Source organism: Terrapene carolina, unplaced genomic scaffold, assembly GCF_002925995.2.
Source record: "Terrapene carolina triunguis isolate 2854851 unplaced genomic scaffold, T_m_triunguis-2.0 Scaffold66, whole genome shotgun sequence".
NCBI lineage: Eukaryota > Metazoa > Chordata > Testudines > Emydidae > Terrapene > Terrapene triunguis.
Genome location: NW_020664417.1, coordinates 18484760 through 18508567, shown reverse-complemented (window position 1 = coordinate 18508567; position 23808 = coordinate 18484760). Strand labels below are relative to the sequence as shown.

General features: G+C 38.1%; 1 protein-coding gene across 2 annotated transcripts in view; it reads left to right on the top strand.

The window, feature by feature from the left end:
* OTUD4 (OTU deubiquitinase 4) overlaps nt 1-23808 on the top strand; it is a 29478-nt gene that overhangs the window by 2837 nt on the left and 2833 nt on the right. Inside the window, exons 3-15 of one of the 2 annotated variants that reach the window (XM_029910675.1) lie at nt 534-617; nt 2685-2735; nt 7829-7875; nt 11045-11117; nt 11752-11833; nt 12825-12960; nt 14520-14577; nt 14948-15062; nt 15344-15408; nt 17483-17583; nt 20845-20969; nt 21060-21228; nt 23313-23475. In XM_029910675.1, coding sequence (XP_029766535.1) covers nt 534-617; nt 2685-2735; nt 7829-7875; nt 11045-11117; nt 11752-11833; nt 12825-12960; nt 14520-14577; nt 14948-15062; nt 15344-15408; nt 17483-17583; nt 20845-20969; nt 21060-21228; nt 23313-23475 — 1269 coding nt within the window. Of the gene's footprint in view, nt 1-533; nt 618-2684; nt 2736-7828; nt 7876-11044; nt 11118-11751; nt 11834-12824; nt 12965-14519; nt 14578-14947; nt 15063-15343; nt 15409-17482; nt 17584-20844; nt 20970-21059; nt 21229-23312; nt 23476-23808 lie in introns of those variants that run through there. The other variant, XM_024207575.3, reaches the window with a different exon arrangement.

Here is a 23808-nt window from a genome sequence, read left to right as displayed (position 1 = left end):
TTTCATGTCACACTTCCCCCCTCACTTCAGTGAAACAGCATTTTGAAAAAAGTGTATTACATACAAATAGCAGTGGGAGGACTAGTGCTGCAGATTCTGACCCAGGTTTCCTGCTCATTTTGAGTGTTGGTACATTACTCACATAATTTTTCTTCCACTAAACTAAAATTTGAACTCTAATTATTTGTTTAAAGTTATTCTTATAGTGGGAGTTTTCTTTTAAGGTGATGATACAGAAAAAGGGGGACACAAAGTCTGATGGACAGCTACTACGCTGTCAATTTTGTCAATAAATATTCATTTCATATTAAATATTTTCTAAATTTACTGTAAATTTTTACTTGTCATTTAATTTTCAATAAGTAGCCAATTAAATTTTGTTCAGTTGTCAGTTCTGAAATAAATATTCATCCAAATTGATTCTTTCCAAGCTCACATTTAGCCTATATTCATTACATCATCCAATCATTAACTTCCATCAAGAGTCTTAAGAAACCGCAGCTTCTCTCTTCCTTCCCCCCCTCTCTCTGTAGGTGTTACACTCACAATCTCGGCATATTGATGTTAGGAACGCTTGTATAAATTACATTCGGAAAAACAGAGAAAAATTTGAAGCGGTGAGTAAATGCCGTTTTTCTTCCTAAGTATTTTCTTTCTCTCTATTTTCCTAGCTCTGCCCTGCTGTTTTGTAGCAGGGCTTCTAATAACTAGATTCTACCTAGGTAGGTGTATAAAGCAAGTGACCCTAAAAAGGAATTGCTGCTTGTTAACTATGTTGGGTGGACTGTGCTTTCCACCCACCAATTACCAAGCTTAACTAGTAAGAAAATTTTAGGTCAGTATCCCACCACCTTAATGAGGCATAAATAAAACAGAGCAGGATAGAGTACTGATCAGTTATCCAGTCTTGGGGTGCCAGCAGGCTTTCTGTCATCAGGTTGGATCTGGTGAATGTTCTGCATTTACCCTCCCCCCACCCCCTTTGTTATATACACATTCTTTACATCTTGTAACATCATTCAGGCACAAGTTATTAAAGCTACTGTATCTTTGAATATTCTATTCTAAGTATATTGTCATACATATATCATAACTCACCCCAAATCCTTCTAATACATTATTACTTATTCTGCTAGAACTCTAATAGATAAGAAGATGCCAATTTTTTTTTTTTTTAACCTGTGCTACCCTCCTCCTTACTCAATCCAACCATCTTTTCCATGCTTTAATGTGTTCCATTATTTCTTAAAATAGTTGTCTTATTCTTACGTATCTGTTTCTTGTGGCCTTGGAGTTGCTATTTGGCTATTTTTCTCCAGTCAGTATCCATCCTCCCTAGTCGGTCTTACTAGGGAGTTCCACACCCGGCTAGTAAATCACAATCATGCTTTGCCTCATTATCTACACAGACCAAGAATCTATGGAAGATAAGGCACAAACCATCTTTGTTTTTTTTTTTTTTTAGCAGATTTGAGAGCTGTGCCGACAAAACATATACAGAAAGCAGAAAAATTTGCTTTACGTTTTCTTGTAACATTGTTAAACATATAATATCTACTTTTCTAACACCATTCATTATACATTTCTTTACAACTAATAACTAGACTCCGTGAGCTTATTGGAAGATCTACATTTCTTGGAAGTGCCCCCCCCCCCCGACTCTTTTAAAAAATGTGTATTTACCATACTGAAATAAAAAGCTATTGAGCCGTAGGTTTTCTGTGGTATTGCTCCAGACTATTAATAGATTGCTGAAGAGTATTGCCACTTACTTTATAGCAGTCATGGTATAATTATGTAAGTAAATTCTCACATTTTGATGAGTATTAGATTTTTACCATGACTACGACTGAGATTTGATTAATAAGATGTCATTGATATTAATGGATTTTTAAGTGACTTTTTAATTTTATTATGTGGTATGATCATGTTACATGGAGTTTTTCAAACATGTAAGAAACAAAGATCCCCAGTAAGGGGCCTACAGTCTAATTCTTACAAGCAGTTTATAGTTTTATAAGGAATGACATGTCTGTGGATGTAAATTCTGTAATTGCAAATCCCTGAAAAATATCATGGAGCATGAAAAAAATCATGGAGCATAGTAGCATTTGATTATTGTAATTAAAGGTGGTGTCAGTGGCATTTAGAGTTCATTTACATTTGAGAAATATTTGATAACTTATTATGATAGGTCAGTGCAGGAAAGAGTACACTCTGTTCATGCTGTTATTGATGTGTAAAGGTCCCCAGTGGTAACACTTAAAAACAAAGGTTCCATTGCCATTTGTTCAATTTTCAAACAAATACCTTTATGCTTTCTCCCATCCTGCCCCATGTGCTTGGGAGTTGCTCCTTGCAGACATTCACGGATCTTCCTCATTGTTCTTCTTAAACTCTCCTTTGCCAAGATGCTTACAAAAAACTTGACAACAGTTAGACTTTGGTATGCTGAGACCTCTACCTATCCTGCTGACCAATATTGTCTCATTGTTTCTTTGTACTCCTACATCTGTCTCTCAGTATCCATCTGTGGCTTCTTGTCTTGTGCTTAGTCTGTAAGGTCTTTGGGGTAGGGACCATCTTTTTGTTCTAGGATTGTGGGGTCCTGGTCCATGACTAGGGCTCTTAGGTATTATTGTAATTAATAATCTAATAAACCACTTGCTGTCATATTTTTACAGTTTATAGAGGGGCCATTTGAAGAGTATTTAAAATGTTTGGAAAACCCACAGGTATGTATTACTTAATTAAACTTGCATTATAGAATATAATATCTATTTATTTTGGTTGACTGAAATTAGTTTAAGATATCTCAGTGCATTATATGCGGATATATAGAATGTGTGTACAGACACATTTGATATATACATACACTGTTTTGGAGTTTGAATTTATTTGAAAAAAATTCTCTTTCAGAAATGACAGTTTTGAAAGATCATAAAATTACATGTGGCTAGATCAGGGGTTGGCAACGTTTGGCACACGGCTCGCCAGGGTAGGCACCCTGGCGGGCCGGGCCAGTTTATTTACCTGCTGACGCGGCAGGTTCGGCCGATCGCGGCCCCCACTGGCCGCGGTTCGCCATCCCGGGCCAATGGGGGCGGTGGGAAGCGGCGCGGGCGAGGGATGCGCTGGCTGCGGCTTCCCGCCGCCCCCATTGGCCTGGGACGGCGAACCGTGGCCAGTGGGGGCTGCGATCGGCCGAACCTGCCGCATCAACAGGTAAATAAACTGGCCCGGCCCGCCAGGGTGCCTACCCTGGCGAGCCGTGTGCCAAACGTTGCCGACCCCTGGGCTAGATGCTCACTTCTGTATTTGTTTTCTTTTTGTGTGGTATGACAACAGTGTATGGAAGAAGAGGACCATGGTTTCTTAAGCAGTTTTTGTTTCAGTCTCTGGCTGCATTTCCTTTTTTTCTTCTGTCATAGTCTCTGTCACCACCACCAGCAGTGGTACCACAGTTGGCACAGGTGCTAGGCCTCTGCTTCCCACATGATGTATCTCTCTTGATGGTGTGTGACACCTATGGAGTGAGAGAGACTGCTGTTCCAGGGAGTATTAACTTACCTACAGTCCAATTGCTATGTTACCTTGAAAGGTAAACATATATTTTAAAAATGAACCAAAACAGTTGTGTTGTTTTTTGTTTTGATTTTAAATATTCTTTTAAAACCCAAACCTTGCTGCCTTGTGCTAGTGGACGAGCATCAGAAAATGAAACTGACCAGTTTTCTTAATACAAGCTTAAGGAAGTACAAGTGGTAAATTAAAAACCTAAATGGAAATTCTCTTTTTGTTATCTAAGGTGCTAACAGAGGTGAGGAGATTTGTTTTTTGAAAATCTGATGTTGAACTCTCCAGAGTATAGGAAAACAAAATAAAAAGAAAGTGTGCAGTAACTACATTACTAGATTTCAGAGTGATAGCTGTTAATCTGTATCAACAAAAACGAGGAGTCCTTGTGGCACCTGAGAGACTAACAAATTTATTTGGGCATAAGTTTTCTTGGGCTAGAACCAACTTCATCAGATGCATGGAGTGGAAAATACAGTAGCAGGTGTATATATACATAGTACATGAAAAGATGGGAATTGCCTTATCAAGTGGGGGGTCAGTCTAACGATTAACAGTAGAATACCAAGGGAGGAAAAATCACTTTTATAGTGGTAATGAGGGTGGCCCATTTCAAACAGTTGACAAGAAGGTGTGAGTAACAGTAGGGGGAAATTAGTATGGGGGAAATTAGTTTTTGTAATGACCCATCCACTCCCAGTCTTTTTTCAGGCCTAATTTGATGGTGTCTAGTTTGCAAATTAATTCCAGTTCTGCAGTTTCACGTTGGAGTCTGTTTTTGAAGTTTTTTTGTTGAAAAATTGCCACTTTTAAGTCAGTTATTGAGTGACAAGGGAGGTGTTCTCCTACTGGTTTTTGAATGTTATAATTCCTGATGTCAGATTTGTGTCTATTAAGTCTTTTGTGTAGAGACTGTCCAGTTTGGCCAGTGTACATGGCAGAGGGACATTGCTGGCACTTGATGGCATATATCACATTGGTAGATGTGCAGGTGAACAAGCCCTTGATGGTGTGGCTGATGTGGTTAGGTCTTATGGTGGTGTCCCTTGAATAGATATGCGGACAGAGTTGGCACTGGGGTTTGTTACAGGGTTTGGTTCTTGGGTTAGTGTTTTTGTTGTGTGGTGTGTGGTTGCTGGTGAGTATTTGCTTCAGGTTGGGGGACTGTCTGTAAGCGAGGACTGGCCTGTCTCCCAAGGTCTGTGAGAGTAAGGGCTGGTCTACACTACGGGGGGGGGATCGATCTAAGATACGCAACTTCAGCTACGAGAATAGTGTAGCTGAAGTCGACATATCTTAGATCGATTTACCTCGCGTCCTCACGGCGCGGGATCGACGGCCACGGCTCCCCTGTCGACTCCGCTTCCGCCTCTTGCATTGGTGGAGTTCCAGAGTCGACAGGGAGCGCGTTTGGGGATCGATTTATCGCGTCTAGACAAGACGCGATAAATCAGTCCCCAATAGATTGATTACTACCCGCCAATCCGGTGGGTAGTGAAGACGTACCCTTAGGCATCGTCCTTCAGGATAGGTTGTAGATCCTTGATGATGCGCTGGAGAGGTTTTAGTTGGGGGCTGTAGGTGACGGCTAGTGGCATTCTGTTGTCCTGCAACAAACCCTGGTGCCAACTCTGTCCGCATACCTTTTCAGCTCTGTCCTAAATCAATTTCAGTTGATTTGGTTTAGTATGAAATTAAACTTTAGAAGAAAAACTAAAGGTCCAGTCACATGTCATGTGAGAGAGTTATTGGACACTGCATTAGAGTGGTAATGAATACAGCAACTTTCACTTCTTAGGGCTTGGATAGATATATACCTAAAAATAACACCACGGAACAATGATTGTTGTTTTTGTTGGCAATCTCTGCAGATAAGCCAAGGGAGTGACTCATCAGGGAAACCTTAACTACATGGTTATCTCTGAAATGGTCCCTCCAGTTAAGCATTAAGGCACTCCACCAGTCATTGTGAAGAAGCTTGTGTTTGTTTTCTGTGTCTTACTTGGAATTTGATTAAACAGAAGACTTGAATTCCAGGACACTCATTCCACTACCTTTCCTAATAACTACATTAAAGAACAGAATTTAAAATGTGGGTTTTGAGTGCCAGGTTGCTCTGATATTACTTCTCTAAAGGAGAATCTTGGTAACCTGTTCAGATTTGTTGAAGGAATAATCAAGGGTGGATTAAAGAGAGCCATTAGAATTAATTTGGACTTTCAAAAAGTCTTTGATAAAGTTTCTCACTGGAAAATATTGGAGTGTCAGAATTGCTTCTCTGCTTTCCTCTTGCATTGGGTAGGGAATTGTGGAAGTTGGTAACTTACTGAAGTCCAAATGTGCCCCCTCTCCAGTTATTTGTGGCAGGGAAGTAATGGCTGCACAGAGTCTACTGTCCCTCTTTCACATGGACCTAAGGTCCAGGGATGCTGTACAGGGGCTTGAAGGTGGAGAGTACGATTTAATCCTCTTTACATCCTGTCTGGCTCTGGTAAGATCACCCTCAAGCTGCAGTTACAGTAGATAGGAACACATTTTACTAGGGATGTCAATTGCACTGCAGGAGAGTAGGCCCCTAAATGCCTGATCCAACACTCACTGAAGTCCATGTTAGTCTTTTCATTGATTTTAATGGACATGGATCATATCCTAACTGCCTGGAGTTAGGAAGACTCTTCCCTGCCTACATAGGCAGCAATATTGTGTAAGGCTATGTCCTCACTTGGGGGGGGGGGGTGTCGATTTAAGATACGCAAATTCAGCTACGCGAATAGCGTAGCTGAATTCGACGTATCCGAGCCGACTTACCCCGCTGTGAGGACGGCGGCAAATCGACCTCCGCAGCTCCCCCGTCGACGGCGCTTACTCCTACCTGCGCTGGTGGAGTACAAGTGTCGATTCGGGGATCGATTGTCGCATCCTGACGAGACGCGATAATTCGATCCCCGAGAGATCGATTTCTACCCGCCGATTCAGGCTGGTAGTGAAGACGTAGCCTAATTGTCCAGTATGGGTGATTTATACTTTCTTCTGAAGCATCTTGATGCTTGCAAACAAGATACCAGACTGGATGGACAAATGGTTTGTAGGTGGAGAGTACGATTTAATCCTCTTTACATCCCGTGTGGCTGTGGTAAGATCGCCCACATCTGCAGTTACACTAGATGGGAACAAATTTTACAAATGGACGTTATGTGAATTCCTATTACGTTATGCTTTTTAAAGCATATTCATATGATACTGAATTTAGAACATTTATAAAAAAAGAAAAAAGGCATAGCAGGGAAAAATGAAATGAAACTACTAGTTAAACACTGATGGACACGATTTTCTTATCTTTAGGGTAATAATCATGCAGGGCTTTGGAGCTGTGCTCTGGCTCCACTCCAGCTCCAGGCAAAAACCTGCAGCTCCACTGCTCCGGAGCTGCTCCAGCTCTGGGCTCCACTCCAAAGTCCTGTTAAATCATGTACTCTTTCTTCTTGCTGATTACTTTAAGGGGCAGGGATGGAAGACAGCAGATTCTTATCTCACTGTGATACTTGTCGGTGAATGTATGCAGCAATAGCAAGTGGGCAATAATTGGCTATGATATATACAATAAGTTGTCTGTCCTCTTTCCCACCTCTCAGTGGCAGTAATAATTGGTTAGGAAACAAAAGATCTTTCAGGGTAAAAGGCAAAGATTTTCGCACTGTCTAGGCCATAATATCTTCGTGCCCCATTGTATTTAGAAATAACAGTACGACACCTCTCAGAATGGGTGCTTATTTAGGCCTGTTTCTCTTACTTTAATTTAAGACCTGCAAGGACAGTTTAAAGGTATTGGGTAAAATTTTCAAAAGCACCTAATAGACTTCGTTTAGTGGGAGGTAGGCTTCAAAGTCAGTTTTCAAAATTTTACCCACTGCTTGCCTAGGTTGACATACCTTTACAACTTTATTTTTATTACATTTTGATGCCAGATTACATTCTCTTATGCATGATGAACTTTCATTCTCTAAATTTGAGTAGAGAACAACTATGAAAAACCGCTTCTATACACTATTCCAAGTTACAAAATCTATGATTTTGCTGTTCCATATTCCAAAATGAGTGTGACTACACAAAGTAAAACCTTTGGCTGAAATCCAGGCTTAGAATGTTACGTATTATCTCATGGTAGTGATTTTTTTTGTTTTTGTTTATCCAAATGTGCAATAAAACTTTACTTTATTTGAAAGAATTTCTTTGTTTTACTTTTTCAATACAGGAGTGGGTTGGACAAGTGGAAATAAGTGCCCTTTCTCTTATGTACAAGTAAGCAAAATTTGAATACTATTTAATGAGTCATATAATGGGAAAAATGTAACCTATTTCAATTAATCAGGTGCTTATATAAAGTATTTATTTGGCTAATTTAAACATTAATTGAAATATTCGCTCTTAAAATAATGGAACATTCATGTTGAAAAACCAAACTGTCAATGAAATATTACTTTCAAAGTACTTAGGTGAGCTTTAGGTGCATGAAGTTGCATGTTACTTTGTGTGAGGTTCTATGCAGTTTACATTTTAGGCTGTCAGTGAGACTCAGTTTTAAAGCCATGAGCTCTGGACAGAGGAAAGATGATTGAAGTGGTCATATTTAATGTCTAAGGACAGGCTGCTGGTGGTCTTGTTGCTTCATTACTTTTTGCTGGCTAGTTATGGGCCAAATTTAGCGGTAGTGTAGACAGGCGCAACTCCATTGAAGTCAGTCATTTCATTTGCTTGCACCAGGTCTAAATCTGGACTTGCATCTCTAGGCAGAACCACTTACCAGCCCTCATAGCTGGAGGGGGAAGTCTGGTGGTGAAATAAAAATAGATAAATTGCTTTGAAGGCAGGATATATTTGCATCCAGGACCCCAAGTGGTAATTAAACACCAAGACAGACACATATAAGGGAACCTCCTCTTCTCATTAGCAAGTGGTGGGAGGAGTGTGGTGCTTGTATTTCCCTGCAGAGTGAAAAATGCAAGAATTTTTTCAGTTTTGCACCCCTACTGGGAAAGGGGCAGTAGCAGAGGCAATGGCATATTTAGAGGGGAAACCACCACCTCCTCTTTCTGGAAGAGGTGGAAGGAAAAATCGTGTTTCCCTTCCCCCTTTCTGAGAGAAGAAATGGAAACAAGAGGAGGTATAAATTTCCAGGCATAGGGAGGGATGACAGGCTACTCTTGCCAGGCACTAGTCAAGAAAAAAATGGAAGACCAGACCAGTTTGTGCTCCACTGCAGCCTTTGTTACTGACCTTTTGTTGGCTGGTGTCTGGTAATTTTTTCTAGATCTCCAGAAAAGAGATGGCTCCCCTGAAAGACAGAAGAACTTAACAATCAAGGAGATTTAGAATACATTTTTCCTTTCCAAACTATTTCTTCTAGATTTGTTTTTAGAATATTTTTCTATCTCTAAAAATTTACCTATGAACACATGACTTAATCTTGCAGAGTTTTAGTGTTTCTGATTAGCCTAGGAGACGAAGAAATTGAAAAACAATAGTGATTACTGAACAAAGAATTAAAATAGGTGGGAATTTTATCCAAAGGATAAATACAAAGATAATGATTAAAATAAAGTTAAGATTATGATGACAGAGATTGATAACAACTTGGAAATGAAAAGTGAAGATTGATATTCTCTTTCACTCATGCTCTTGTGGAATAGAAAAGGCAAATAAGATATCATGTGGGTTTTAACTGTGAATTTTCCAGTTCTTGTTAGTTTGTATCACATTTGACATTTTATGTGCTACTTTTTAAGGTAATAAAAGAATTTTTTTTTTAAAATGCAAATTTGGAATATGCTAAGTTATAATATGGAATAGGCTGTTTGTGTTGAATCCTTCTAAGTGTGATATGGCAGTATTATTTCCGCTTGAAAAGCCATCCCTGCATTTGTGCAACATCTACTTGGCAACACATGCCTTTGTAAAAGATGAATCTCAGTGCTCGTGCAGCATGCTGGGTTGACAGCTTTGGAGATGGAAATCCTCGAACTGCACAACAGTTCAGTGTGGCACGGATAGTCAAAGCTTCCTCATGTTGCCTCACCAATGTGCTTCAACTCTGTTATAGGAATAAGGAAGCAGCCCAGTCTCCATGCCCGTTAATATATTATTATTTGTATGCAAAGCAACAAATGAGTTGCAACTGGTTACCATATTTCATTAGCCATTTGACAAGAAATGAAACAAAATTACACTGTTATTTTTTACTTCTTGACTATAGTACTTTAACCATTGTAAACTAGTGGAGTGAGAAGTTCTATGAGAATTTTGAATAGTTACTTGGGAGAGAAAGGGAGAAACATCCTGACTTAAACTACCTTCTGCATTTGTCGAGATTGTTAATGCTTTGATATTTATGATACTGAATTTTATGGTCTGATGTTTCCAAGTTTAACTTTTACTGGTTTCATACAGAGAGATTCTAAGGCCTGGTCTACACTAACCCCCCAAGTTGAACTAAGGTACGCAACTTCAGCTACGTGAATAACGTAGCTGAAGTCGACATACCTTAGTTCGAACTTACCGCGGTTCAGACGCGGTCCACACGCGGCAGGTAGGCTCCCCGTCGACTCCGCGGTACTCCTCTCGCCGAGCTGGAGTACCGCAGTCGACGGCGAGCACTTCCTGGTTCGACTTATCACGTCCAGACCAGACGCGATAAGTCGAACAGAACTTCGATCCCCAGCCGCCGAACTAGCGGCTGGGTGTAGACCAGCCCTAAGTTAACTGTGTGTAATGAATTTATATATCATGTTAATTCTTTAGAGGAATAGTATTGTATCAATCTGCAAGGTTCACTTGTACTTTGGGCTGGTCGAAATTCTCTGAATGTGTTTGTTTTTGGGCAGAAAATTGAGGTTTTTTGTTTTTGTTTTGTTTGTTTTTCTTTAGTGCCTAGTTTCCATGGTGTATGTGGTTTTTTTTTTTTTTAACCTGAAAACTGACACATTTTGACTTAGAAATACTGCTGTGGTACTGCATGGAAGTTATAGTTCAGTTGCCTCATGACCCCATTGTCCTCTATGGCCTGGGTTTCCCCAAGACGTACCATGGCCTAGGATCCCCATGATGCACTGCTTTCCCTCTCCAGGGGGGTGAAGGACCATAGCGCACCATAAGAGATGTAGTTCAACCAGAGAGCTTGGCCTATAGAGGAAAATAAGAACACGAGACAACCAAACTACAGCTCCCATGAGGTACTGCACCAGGAGTTCCAAAATATTTTGGTATTTGAATTTCTGCTGAGAAAATCAAAATTTTCTGTGGCAAATAAGCCCATTTTTTTTTTTTTTTTTTACTATCTCTGCTTATACTGATGTTAATCACTATTCTTTTTTATTTTTTTAAGGAGTCTTTTTTTTATGCGTAGATAGTCCTTGAATTTTCACTTGAATTCTCACTCTGAATATATTTTCACTTGAATTCTTGTTTTTTCTAGGAAGGATTTTATAATATATCAGGAACCAAATGCTTCTCCTTCACGTGTAACTGAAAATGACTTTCCTGACAAGGTAAAACAAAACCAAACAAAAATATTTTTATGACTAATATAAGATGCAATTATCAATTAAAATGTTCTTAAAGCATATAGTTAATCACAGTTCTCATTACTCAATACATAAGTAATATATCTTTTTAATAGCCTAGGACTTGTTACAGTTTGAGAATGTCACAACAGTCTTCTCTTTGTAATGAAAAATGAAACAACAATAAAATTTATAAAACTGTGTGGCCCCTAGTTTTGGACATTTAATGGAACAATAGAGTGAAATAATAACTTATGTCTCCAGAAATAACTCATATTTGGTAGCTATTGTTAGGTACTAATATGTAGTTGGTTTATTTAAAAAGGGGTCTTAAATTCCTTATTATTGTACATGTTTATAACATCAAATTATCTGCTACAAATCAAACCTCTTACATGCATTTTTCTGTATTAGCAGAATTTTTCTAGTTGACTAGATCCAGTATATATCCACAGAAAATTGTAGTATCTTTTTTCTCACTAGTGATTATGAAGCCCTGAAAATTTTGCAGCACAGTATGTGGGCACATAGAATTGCATTAAAAAAGATGCTGTTAACTTTATAAAATGATCACATGACAAATCACTTGTTTAAATATCCTTTCTCTCCTCTTCTCTAGGTACTACTGTGTTTTTCAAATGGAAATCACTATGATATCGTTTATCCTATAGAGTATACAGAAAGAGCTGCTTTGTGCCAATGTAAGTACTATTTTGGTTGCTAAGTTTTGCAGTAAAGTATATGGTTTCACCAAAGGCCCAAAAGAGTGATTGCTATTTGTTTTGCACTATTAACAAATCTTCATCTAGAGCTCTTTTCCTTTGCTTAAAGTATAGTTGTACCTAAACCTACCATTGTAGTGATGTGGTTTTCAACTCATGTCGAACTAGTCAACAAAGGCTACATCATCCAGACCAGGGATTTGGATTATGATCTTGTCATCTTTTGAGGCATGATGAAATTGATTGCGTATAGTAAAGAAAAGAGAGAGACCAGTATTTATGATTTGTAAAGCTAAATGCAAAAGAAATAGAAAAGGATAGCTTAGTTCCTCTTTATTGGGCCTGGATATTCTATCATTGAGACTTCAACCTCCTAATTCACAGTAATTGCATTATCACTTGGCCACAATGCCAGTTTTATATCTGTACTCTAAACAATAAGAGAAAGTTTGTCAGTGTTAATCTTGGAGTTCTTGCATGTCTGAATTTCCACTGAAGTCAGGTGTGTTAATGAGCATGAATGAGAATTGAAGGGTTAGGCCCTAAGTAAAATAAACTTTTTTGTCTTTTTTTTACTGGATGTTTATTTTTTATTGTTGCAGTAGTGCCCAAAGTCCTCTGTCAGGTATGAGGGCCCATTGTGCCAGGCACTCTACAGACATAGGCCTTGATTCTTCAATCGAGCACAGTGTGCATGCCCATCCAATTGCACGATTGGGGTCAAAGTCACTATCCCAAAGAGTTGAGGGCTTAGGTTTTAGTAGTGCTGAGTCCCCACAGTTGAAATCAGTGGGAACTTCAGGGACTCTGCACTTGTAAAAATCCGGTGTTTATAATCTGTAAATTGTAACTCCATTTCTTCTTCACCTAACATTTCAAAAAGTTTTCTTGACACTATTTAAAATAACCTCTCAGATGTTGAGTAAAATCTCATTTGCAGTCATTAAATCCTAACTGATTTTCCCCCCAGCTCTTCTTTATGAATTGCTGTATGAAAAAGTGTTTTGTACTGATGTGAATAAAATCCTAGTGGAACTAGGTGTGACAGAGGAAAATAATGGTAGCAGTGAAGTGTCTGATTCAGATTCAGAAGACGACAACTGCAAGTAAGGGATATTTTAAAATTAATTATTAAATTATGGTTGAGCAATTCACAGTGATTAGATAGTCAGTAGAGCTCCTGGCAGGGAGCAAAATACTGTGTGTCATTTTAAAAATAGTTTACTTACAAGAGGGAGGAAAAAGGTCGAGGGTGAATTGTAATGCTCATGAAAGTATGAAATTTGTACTGTTCACTAGATCTTACATAGGATTTTGTGGTGCCTTCTGCAATCAGAGGCGTGGTTTTGCCTGCATTCCAGGTTTGGATCACCTGTAGTAGAGGAAGGTCTATCACTGCTGCATGCCCCCTCTTCCTGTCAAACCACAGAAGCCGCTCTATGGGGAATTTGACAGTGTTCCAGCTTCATACGTGAGGGAGGGAATGTAATGAGGTATGGGGGCTGGCTCTGTTGGATTCTCCTCATGCTGAAAATCATTGGAGGAAGCTGGTGGAAGCTACTACAGAAAGAAGGTCAAATTCTGATCTTGTTTAAATGTGTGTAAATAGTGAGTATCTCCATAGACTACAGAGGAATTACTCCTGATTTACACTGGTGTAACTGAGAGCAGAATTTAGACAAGAATCTGCTTCAACTTGTGCTGCTTTCTTCTCTGTGGATTGCCCACTGGGAGGTCAATTGGGGGAGCCCCTGGCAGTATGGCTTTTGCAATGTATCAGTTTTTGGATCCTTATGAGCATATGATGCTAAATAATAAGGCATTTTTGTAACTGAGAGGGCATATAGTCATTTGAGACTAGATTGAGACCACCAAACTCATTACCAATGTGAGAAAGCTAGTACATGTAACCTTACTCCTGTCTCAACACAAATTACATACATTTTGCTGCTTCCGTTAAGCAGTATTTTAAAATGATTTTTCTTGTTTTTAGGGAAAAGTTGAGATTAGTATGTGTGTTTTCTTAATTATTTATCTGGAGGGAGTTTTATATTTTTTTTTTGAGGAAGAGTGAATTTAATTTTATAGAAATTAAAATTTTGCCATAGCTGCTATTATGTAATGAAGAAAGCAGTAATCTGTTCAAATGCAGAAGATCTCCTTCAGCTGCTCTTAGAAACAAATGATGTTTTTTCCCCTCTGTTCATGGGAAGCAAACTTTCCAATAGTAGCAGGTGTAGAAGATGAGGGAAAATGAGAATGACCAGACTCAGGCTAGGTAATATGAGTTGATTAGATGGCCTCATTTGTTTCTTCAGTTGAGTCAGGTTGTTTTCTCTCAGGCCTGATTGCTAAAGTCTCAGCTAAAGGACTTACATTTCCTGTTTCAAATTTTTACTGGGTGAGTTGCTAAATCTAATTTGGAACTGTACTGTCTGTACTGAATTTTATTTGTGAATATAACAAGAGAGTAACTTTCAATTTGGGGAACTTCATAATTATGCTTCTAAGAGCAATATATATTCACCATTGCATATAGTGTGAAATTTTTTAGCTTCATTATGAAGGTTAGGGGTAATTCTTGTGTACAATATGGAAGGTATTTCTGATCAGTTTATGAATCCTAATTTCAACTACGTCATTTAAAGCATCTTATTCTTTACAGAAGTAAAACTGCTGCAGTTAATGATATGAATGGATTAAAGTCTCTTTCTGGCAACAAGGTATTTTTACGTTAACACTTCTTTCCTATTTAGTTGTATTTGGCTGTATTTTACAAAGGTTAATGTTTCTCGAGTAACTTGAGTTTCTTCATTTTAAATATGGTACATTAGGAGAACTATATAGTTCTTAAAGTTATATTCAAATTTGCATTAGAAATCTCAGGGGTTAGGGGCCATCCTTACTGTTTCTTAGTGTCTAGCTTTGTTGCTGTATGTTGAAAGGAAATTCCCTTTCATAGCTGTTAATGGTTTTATAAGCATCTAACTGCTTTACATTCCAGTTTGACACTTGTGAGTGATCTGATACTAAATGAGCGGCTGTAAATCTGTATGTATTTGGTCACTTGCTACTTTGTTCTGTTTTGTACAGCACCTTAAGAACAATGGAAATCCCACCTTATTTTTGCCTAGAAAAGTACTTCAGTCACTCAATCCGTCAGTTTACAGAAATGTTGAATATGAAGTTTGGCTAAAGTCAAAACAGGGTAAGTTAGTATTTAAGGCCCCATCCAGAGCCCCTCTCTGTCAAGCTGATCTATAAGGGTGGGCTCTGTGAAGTCCCAAAAATGCTATGAGCAGGTGCAGGGATCTGCCCACATGTGTCAGCTTGCAGATTCAGGGCCTAAATAGTTATTTCAGTCCCAAGATACTAATGGGACAAAAATTAAATTAAATTAGATTGTTCTTTGTTGCAGTGCCTAAACTATTTTTATAATAGGTGGAAAATTATTGTAATCTGACTGGTATATACTGATGTTGTTTACAGATCAGCAAAAACGGGATTTTTCCATTGCTGCTGGCATGCAATATTCAGTTGGAGATAAATGTAAAGTAAGTAGTTGGTTGAAATAGTAACTTCTTTGCCTTGTGTCCTGGAGACCAATTTTTTCCTTGGCTTTTGGTTTAACTGCATTGTTAATATTTTCTATTTAAATTTTTTTGCTTACATTTAAATGAGTATGCTCATTTATTATGTGAATACCCTTAGTTGGAAACTCTGCCAATAAAGATGCAGTAGGATATGCTTGGGGAGCATAAAGTGTGATAAAATTTATTATGCAAAAAGGCCTCAGTCCTGCAGACACTCGTGCTTAATGTCCCAAGTTACATTCAGTAGGACAGTTGATGTGCTTAAATTGAATCACATGCATAAGTGTTTGCAGGGCCTGAGTCTGCATCCAAAAACTAACACTGGTGCCTGTCTCACAAACTTTTGCACCCAGTCTTAATTTTATGATTTATTTTAGGCCATTTATTGTAGAATAAGGTGGTTTATTTAAAAAAAAAAAATCAGTTTCTAACTAGGAATAAAGTAGTGCTGTTTTGGGCAAGAACGCTGGGGATATCTAAGTGAAATAGGAAGAAGACACTGAAGCAGAGTTAAAAAGATGGAGATTTTGCTGTAGCAGTGTTCCTAACCATGCCCTGTGGATTCTGTTGCAAGTAATGGAAAGTTTGTTCATCTTATGTTTTTTATTATATTCTGTACTAACTTAATTAAATGTTTTAATATCCAGGCATCACGTTATTGCAAAGGGGAAAAGTGACAGCCGTACTTCTGAATTTCTTGATGAGAAAAAATAGTGATTGGATGCTTAAAAACAATAAATCTTGACATAAAACAAAGTGGGGAAAAATCATAATATTTAACCGTATTTTCATTACGCATCCGGTATTCTATTGTATTATTATTGTAGTGCCTACGGGACCATTTGGGATTCAGGGCCCCATTGTGATAGGCACTTCACATGGACACACACACAGACTCTCCATGCTCCTGGGATTTTACAATCTCTGTATATGGTAGGATAATGATAGCTGCATTTAAAAACCAAACCAAAAAAACCCAACAAACAAGTGGGATGGGGACAACAGTATAAGGATAAACAGTGAAACGTGATTAGTGTGGTGAGTAGCCTCAGCACATAAAATGCCTATACACGTTTTATTGTTCCTTAATCTTAGGAATGTAAACGTTATGTCTGCAGAAACCACAGTTAATCAGTATCATGACTATTTTTTTTACAAAAGAATGAAATATGTATGTTTTTATTTAAAAAATAAAAACACTGACAAAATAATTGTTTCAGGAGGTAAACTTTTGAAAGGACTGGTATTAATATCCCTAGTGAGACTACATTAATAAAGTCCCATCTGTGTCAAAAAATGTTCTATGCTAGAATTTTAACCAAGCTAAGCATACTTTTCAAAACCGTATGTTGCTATCCTTTTCTCTAATGCATTACTTGCTTTTAAGTGTTATTCCACGTTGGTTTGAAGGCTGTGATTTCTCCAACACTGTATAGAGTAATGCTGTCGGGGAATCTTTTTTGTATAGGGTCATTCAAATAAGTAGTAGGGATTAAAGTTTACCTTTGATTATTTTTAACACTATCATAGAAGCAACATTTCTTGATGTCCCCCAGGACTTGTTATTGCCAAGGGGGCAGTTGCTGACATTGCTGGGTGTTCAAGGGTTAAATCTTCCCTTTTTTAAAAAAAATAATAATAAAGGAAAAATATATGGAGATATACCTATCTCATAGAGCTGGAAGGGACCCCGAAAGGTCATTGAATCTAGCCTCCTGCCTTCACTAGCAGGACCAAGTACTGATTTTGCCCCAGATCTTGAAGTGGCCCCCTCAAGGATTGAACTCACAACCCTGGGGTTAGCAGGCCAATGCTCAAACCACTGAGCTATCTGTCCCCCCCATTTTGCCATAGCACTACTTAGGGGGAGGGATAGCTCAGTAGTTTGAACATTGGCCTGCTAAACCCAGGGTTGTGAGTTGAGTCCTTGAGGGGGCCATTTAGGGAACTGAGGTAAAAAAATCTGTCGTCCCTTTTCTTTGAGTGTTCTTTATGTACTACTCACAACGTCTTTTTCCTTATAATTTTTCCACAGGTGCGCTTAGACCACAATGGGAAATTTTATAATGCCCATATCCAAGAGGTTCGCTCTGAGAATGGGCCAGTTATTGTTTTTGTAGAAGAGCTTGGAGAAAAGTAAGTAAACTTTTCATATATAAGTTTATCATATAGAACTTTATTAATGCAGGTTCCCCCCTTTTTAGTGTTTGACATCATCTGCTTGATCATTTTACCATAGCAGTACTTCAGATAAAGGGCTGGTTGCATTTCAACAGTAACTGAAACTGTCTGAACAACAGTTACGTTGCTATTCTAAAAGTGTGAACTTACTCCCCAACCCTATCTACACACAGTATAAAAACATCTTGTAGCTGTGTACCTCTGTAAATTATGGTATATTTTAGGACTGTCAAGCAATTAAAAAAACGAATTGTGTGATTAAAAAAATTAATTGCGATTAAACAATAGAATACCATTTATTTAAATATTTTTGGATGTTTTCTACATTTTCAAATATATTGATTTCAATTAGAATACAGAATACAAAGTGTACAGTGCTCTTTTTATATTTATTTTTCATTACAACGTAATACAAGTACTGTAATGCACTCTCTATAATAAAGTTGAACTTACAAATATAGAATTATGTACAAAAAATAACTGCATTCAAAAATAAAACCATGTAAAACTTTAGAACCTACAAGTCCACTCAGTCCTACTTCAGCCAATCGCTCAGACAAACATGTTTGGTTACCATTTGCAGGAGATAATGCTGCCCACGTCTTGTTTACAATGTCACCTGAAAGTGAGAACAAGCTTTCGCATGGCACTGTTGTAGCCGGCATTGCAAGATATTTACGTGCCAAAGGTGCTAAAGATTCATATGTCCCTTCATGCTTCAACCACCATTCCAAAAGACTTGTGTCTATGCTGATGATGGGTTCTGCTTGATAACGATACAAAGCAGAGCGGACTGATGCATGTTCATTTTCATTATCTGAGTCAGATGGTGGCTTGGGTTCCGTAGTTTCCGCATCAGTGTTGCTCTTTTAAGACTTCTGAAAGCATGCTCCACACCTCGTCCTTCTCAGATTTTGAAAGGCACTTCAGATTCTTAAACCTTGGGTCGAAGTGCTGTAGCTATACTTAGAAATCTCACATTGGTGCCTTCTTTGCATTTTGTCAAATCTGCAGTGAAAGTGTTCTTAAAAACGAACATGTGCTGGGTCATCATCTGGGACTGCTGTAACATGAAATATATGGCAGAATATGGGTAAAACAGAACAGGAGACCTACAATTCTCCCTCAAGGAGTTCAGTCACAAATTTAATTAACGCATTATTTTTATTTATATACTTCCGCATGGAAGCATGTCCTCTGGCCGAAGCATGAAGGGGCATACGAATGTTTAGCATATCTGGCACATAAATACCTTGCAACGTCGGCTACAAAAGTGCCATGCCTGTTCTCACTTTTAGGTGACATTGTAAATAAGAAGTAAATAAAAGCATTATCTCCTGTAAATGTAACCAAACTTGTTTTGTCTTAGCAATTGGCTGAACAAGAAGTAGGACTGAGTGGACTTGTAGGCTCTAAAGTTTTACATTGTTTTGTTTTTGAGTGCAGTTACGTAACAAAAAAAATCTACATTTGTAAGTCACACTTTCACGATAAAGAGATTGCACTACTTGTATGAGGTGAACTGAAAAATAGTTTTTCTTTTGTTTATCATTTTTACAGTGCAAATATTTGTAATAAAAAATAATATAAAGTGAGCACTATACACTTTGTATTCTGTGTTGTAATAGAAATCAATATATTTTTAAATGTAGAAAAACATCCAAAAATATTTAATAAATTTCAATTGGTATTCTATTATTGAACAGTGCGATTAATCACAATTAATTTTTTTGAGTTAATCGCATGAGTTAACTGTGATTAATTGACAGCCCTAGTATATTTATTCTTTAATAAACTCAAATTAGAGCATTTTCTGTACAAACTCCAAACCTAGACAGCATGATATTTTCCCACTAGGGAATTACTGGTAATGCTTCTGTAATTGGATGCTAGAACTGTGGCTAACTTTTATGTTCAAAGTGTTGTGAAAGGGAATAGCAGACTTATGTAATCACTAATTAACTCTTTAGTCTGATTTCATACAGAAAGAGCTGTGTGTTGATTGAATTAATACTCATGTCTTTATCCCCAGATATCATGGCAACAAAATGGCTCAGTTATCTGAGCCATCTCCCTTTAAGTTGTATTGTAGGTGCTGTAACTTCTTCCTCACTCTCTCACAGAATAACTCCTGATCATATGATAAGGGTTGAGGAGAGTTGTTGAGGGAAATCTCTCCAATGCTAAGGTTTGAAGAGAGGAATCCAGACAGGGAACACTTTCTCCAGTCATAGCATTGGGAAGGAAGGAGTAAGACACTTGGCAACTGTGATGTCATCTTGCAAAATTGTATTTTATTTTGCAAATTTGCTATAGTTATATTAGAACTGCCTTTAATAGGTGCATGGAGTAACAGTCAGTTACAGTTCAAGTTTAAACCAGTAACTCATCCACCCCCCCACCAAACTGAATATCTTCATATCCGATAATTCAAATGCCACTTTCAGTTCATGCTGCCTGCCTAGATAAAAGCAATCAATGCTCAGTAATTTAAAGTTAGTTTATATCCCTGGCTATATCCCTAAATCTGTCGTCATGTTCCTGACTAACACGGCTGCTACTCTGAAATCTGCCCAGTGTGCTGCTCTTTGTGACATTCTGTAAAGATTAAGATGGAAAAGCCCTGTAGTTTCCAAATCAAGGACATACGTACATGTTTGTCCACAAAGCTTTAGAAAGTGCTGATAAGTTGTCTGTTTTCATACTTCGTCAAGGGAGGAAAGTAGACATAGTCACTGGTCTCATTAATAGAATGTACTTACTATCCCTCTGCCTTGTCTTTGTGTCAGGATGTTAAAATATCTATTTTATACGTAAAAATCGATACGCTATTCTCCCTCCCCTCAAAAAATATAAATATATATATATTTTTAACAAAACTTGTTTTTGGGTTATTTTCATTACAAAATAGCATCGTTATGAGTTAAAATTGTGCGTGTTCTGTACAAATTGTTGAAAACTGTTTCAGTTTAGAACCTTATTTCTGTTTCTGAGAACTCAAAACCATAAGACCTTTAACTTTTTTTTTTTTTTTTTTTTTTTTTTTTTTAAGTTCTTGTAACATTTTTTACACTTTTGATTAAAGAAATTTTGATTTTTTTTTTCCCAGAAACAGAAAAGAGCCTTCTGTCATAGTAAACATTTGGTGTTTGTTTATACAAACCCCAGTTCAATCTATAGACCTCTTTATATTTTTTTTCTCTTTCTGTTATGCAGGCATGCTGTCTCACTGAAAAGCCTTAAACCACTTCCACAGGCATCTCCTATGGAGGGCTGGAATACTGTGTCAGGGAAGAAGATAAAAAAGTTCTCTACAGCATGTGGGCAAAATATTCAGCCTGGTAGGATTCTTCCCTCTTCTAATTGCAGAAACATTGTCTCTAGTAATTGTGAGAAAAATCTTATGAAATGTTTCTGCTTCTGTGACACAGAGGCAGACTGCAGAGGGCCAAAGAATCAAAGCAAGCCAATAAAAACCCAGTCAGTGCTACCTCCTCGACAACAGTATGCTGTGGGAACCAGACTACATCAGTTCTCACAGTCTCAGCAGACATCTACTGAGCACAAAACTCCGGGCAGGAATCCCTCCCAGTCTGTAAGGTAAAATGAGAAATAAGATCTTCATTATCTTGGGCCTTGGCCATTTACAGCTCAAAGGCTTGTTTCTTGTGCATCCCAGCTGATGTTCAATATCAAATGTGACAGATATGGCAATATCCTTGAAAGACCTTACTGTATTAAGTTTAACAAAAAAAATTATTTATTAGTGTGGGCTGGAATTGTATGTAACCTCTTTAGAGGGGAGATGTGACAGATGTGAGACTTGGGAGTTCAACAGACTATACTGAAATTGTGCCAGGCAAGTATGGACTTTTGGGACAATAAGTGTTAAGTGGATTTTCCCGGGAATCTCTAAAGAGGTTAATGCAAATTCCCCAACTCTGGTTATGCAAAAACGTAGCCTTTTGAAGTTACTTCCTGAGGAGAGGGTGATTATCTGCTGATTACCTAAAAATAACAGGAGTACTTGTGGCACCTTAGAGACTAACAAATTTATTAGAGCATAAGCTTTCGTGGGCTACAACCCACTTCTTCGGATGCATATAGAGTGAAATATATTGAGGAGATATATATACACACATACAGAGAGCATGAACAGGTGGGAGTTGTCTTACCAACTCTGAGAGGCCAATTAAGTAAGAGAAAAAAAACTTTTGAAGTGATAATCAAGATAGCCCAGTACAGACAGTTTGATAAGAAGCAAGTGTGAGAATACTTACAAGGGGAGATAGATTCAATGTTTGTAATGTTTTTTTGTTTGTTTGTTTGTTTGTTTTTTTTTTCTCTTACTTAATTGGCCTCTCAGAGTTGGTATATATGACCATTTATATCATTGATTTTACCAATTGTTATACAATAGCTACAAGTCTTGTACAACATATGTCATGTATGGTGTCAATGGTCATATATCATCACAACCTTTATATTTTATCGAGTATTCAAGTTTTTAGCCAAGAACAGGTTTACAGAGCTGTTCACAAGTCACTTAACTTCCACGTGTTGCACCATAATAATTGAGTAATATCTATCCCAGTATAAGTGCAGAACCACTACAAGAAAGAACCAAAGCATCCTCTACAGCAGTGGTTCTCAACCAGGGGTCCGGGGCAGGTTTCAAGGGGTCTGCCAAGCAGGACCAGTGTTAGAATTGCTGGGGCCCAGGGCAGAAAGCCGACGTCCCACTGCATGGGGCTGAAGCCGGGGCCCCCGAGCCCTGCCACTTGGGGCTGAAGCCTGGAACCCTGAACAACTTAGCTTCACAGTGCGCCCTGTACCATGGGGCCCTGGGCAATTGCCCTGCTTGCTACCTCCTAACGCGGACCTGCATTTTATATGCAGAAAACCAGTTATTGTGGCACAGGTGGGCCATGGAGTTTTTATAGCATGTTTGGGGGACCTCAGAAAGAAAAAGGTTGAGAACCCCGGCTCTACAGTGTCTCTGAAATTGTCTCTCAGACAAACATTCTGCATTCTCCTGTGGATTTGCCATTGTCTTGAGGCACCAACAAATCACATGTTCTTGGCCATTATGTTTGCTGTGGTGTCGCAGTGACTATGGAAAATTTGGAAGACTTAGTCAAGAAAGAAAAGTTATGAGGGTTTTATGTCTTTTAAGAGTACTTAGTCTTTTACTATCTGGCATTTCACAGAGAGATGGAGTATATTTTGTTTATGTGGCTTCATCAGAAGTTCAGAATAATGCAAAATAAATTTAATAGCATGAAGAAGAAAAACATGTTGTGTATTCTTTTATTGAAATGCATTTATTAGCACTTGAATGTATATATTTGCCCTATGTTAGGATGTATAATACCATGTGAAATAACAAAGGGAGAACACCTTATAAATTATAGGAGAAAATGCACATGATCCAAACTTCTGTTATAGTACCACCTAGGAAGAAACTAAAATGGAATATGTTGTAGATGGAACACACTTTTTTCTCTTAATCCTGATATTTGCAGTTACTATTTTACTATAGGCTTCATGGGACCTGAATAGCTAGTACAGTATGCTGTATTCTCTCAGCTTTCCCCAATTGTAATTCTGGGGTAGCTGAACTCTCACACTTGGTATCCATTTGACTATTTCTTTGACAATTTTTTGGTCATCTTCCCCTACAGAAAACCAGACTGGGAGAGAGCTGAAGATCTGGACTACATTAGCAGAGATTGTAACTACTTTGGCCTGTCTCCAGAGGAACGCAGAGAGAAGCAGGCCATAGAAGAATCTCGCTCACTTTATGAGATTCAGCAAAGGGATGAACAAGCTTTTCCTACTCTTTCTGTATGTATGCTTCAGTAATTGTAGGTAATAAGGTATTTTTAGTGTAGTATTTACAACCTGCCAGTGAATTATAAATTTGAAATTTAGTTCTCTGCACTTGTGAACTTTTCTTATTACTGTTGAAAAGTTAAATGTCTTGTCTTGCATCTCTTCTGTATAAAGTTAAATAAGTACAATATATAGAACTGTAGATCATAGATCAAGACACTTAGCAGTTTTCCTTAGAGAATTACAGATATAAGCATTGGGATGTAATGACTAGAGTGGTCAGTGAAGCCAGAGAGCTCCTTGCTCCATCCATGTAGAAATTAACCGTGTCCCAGCAGACCCTTG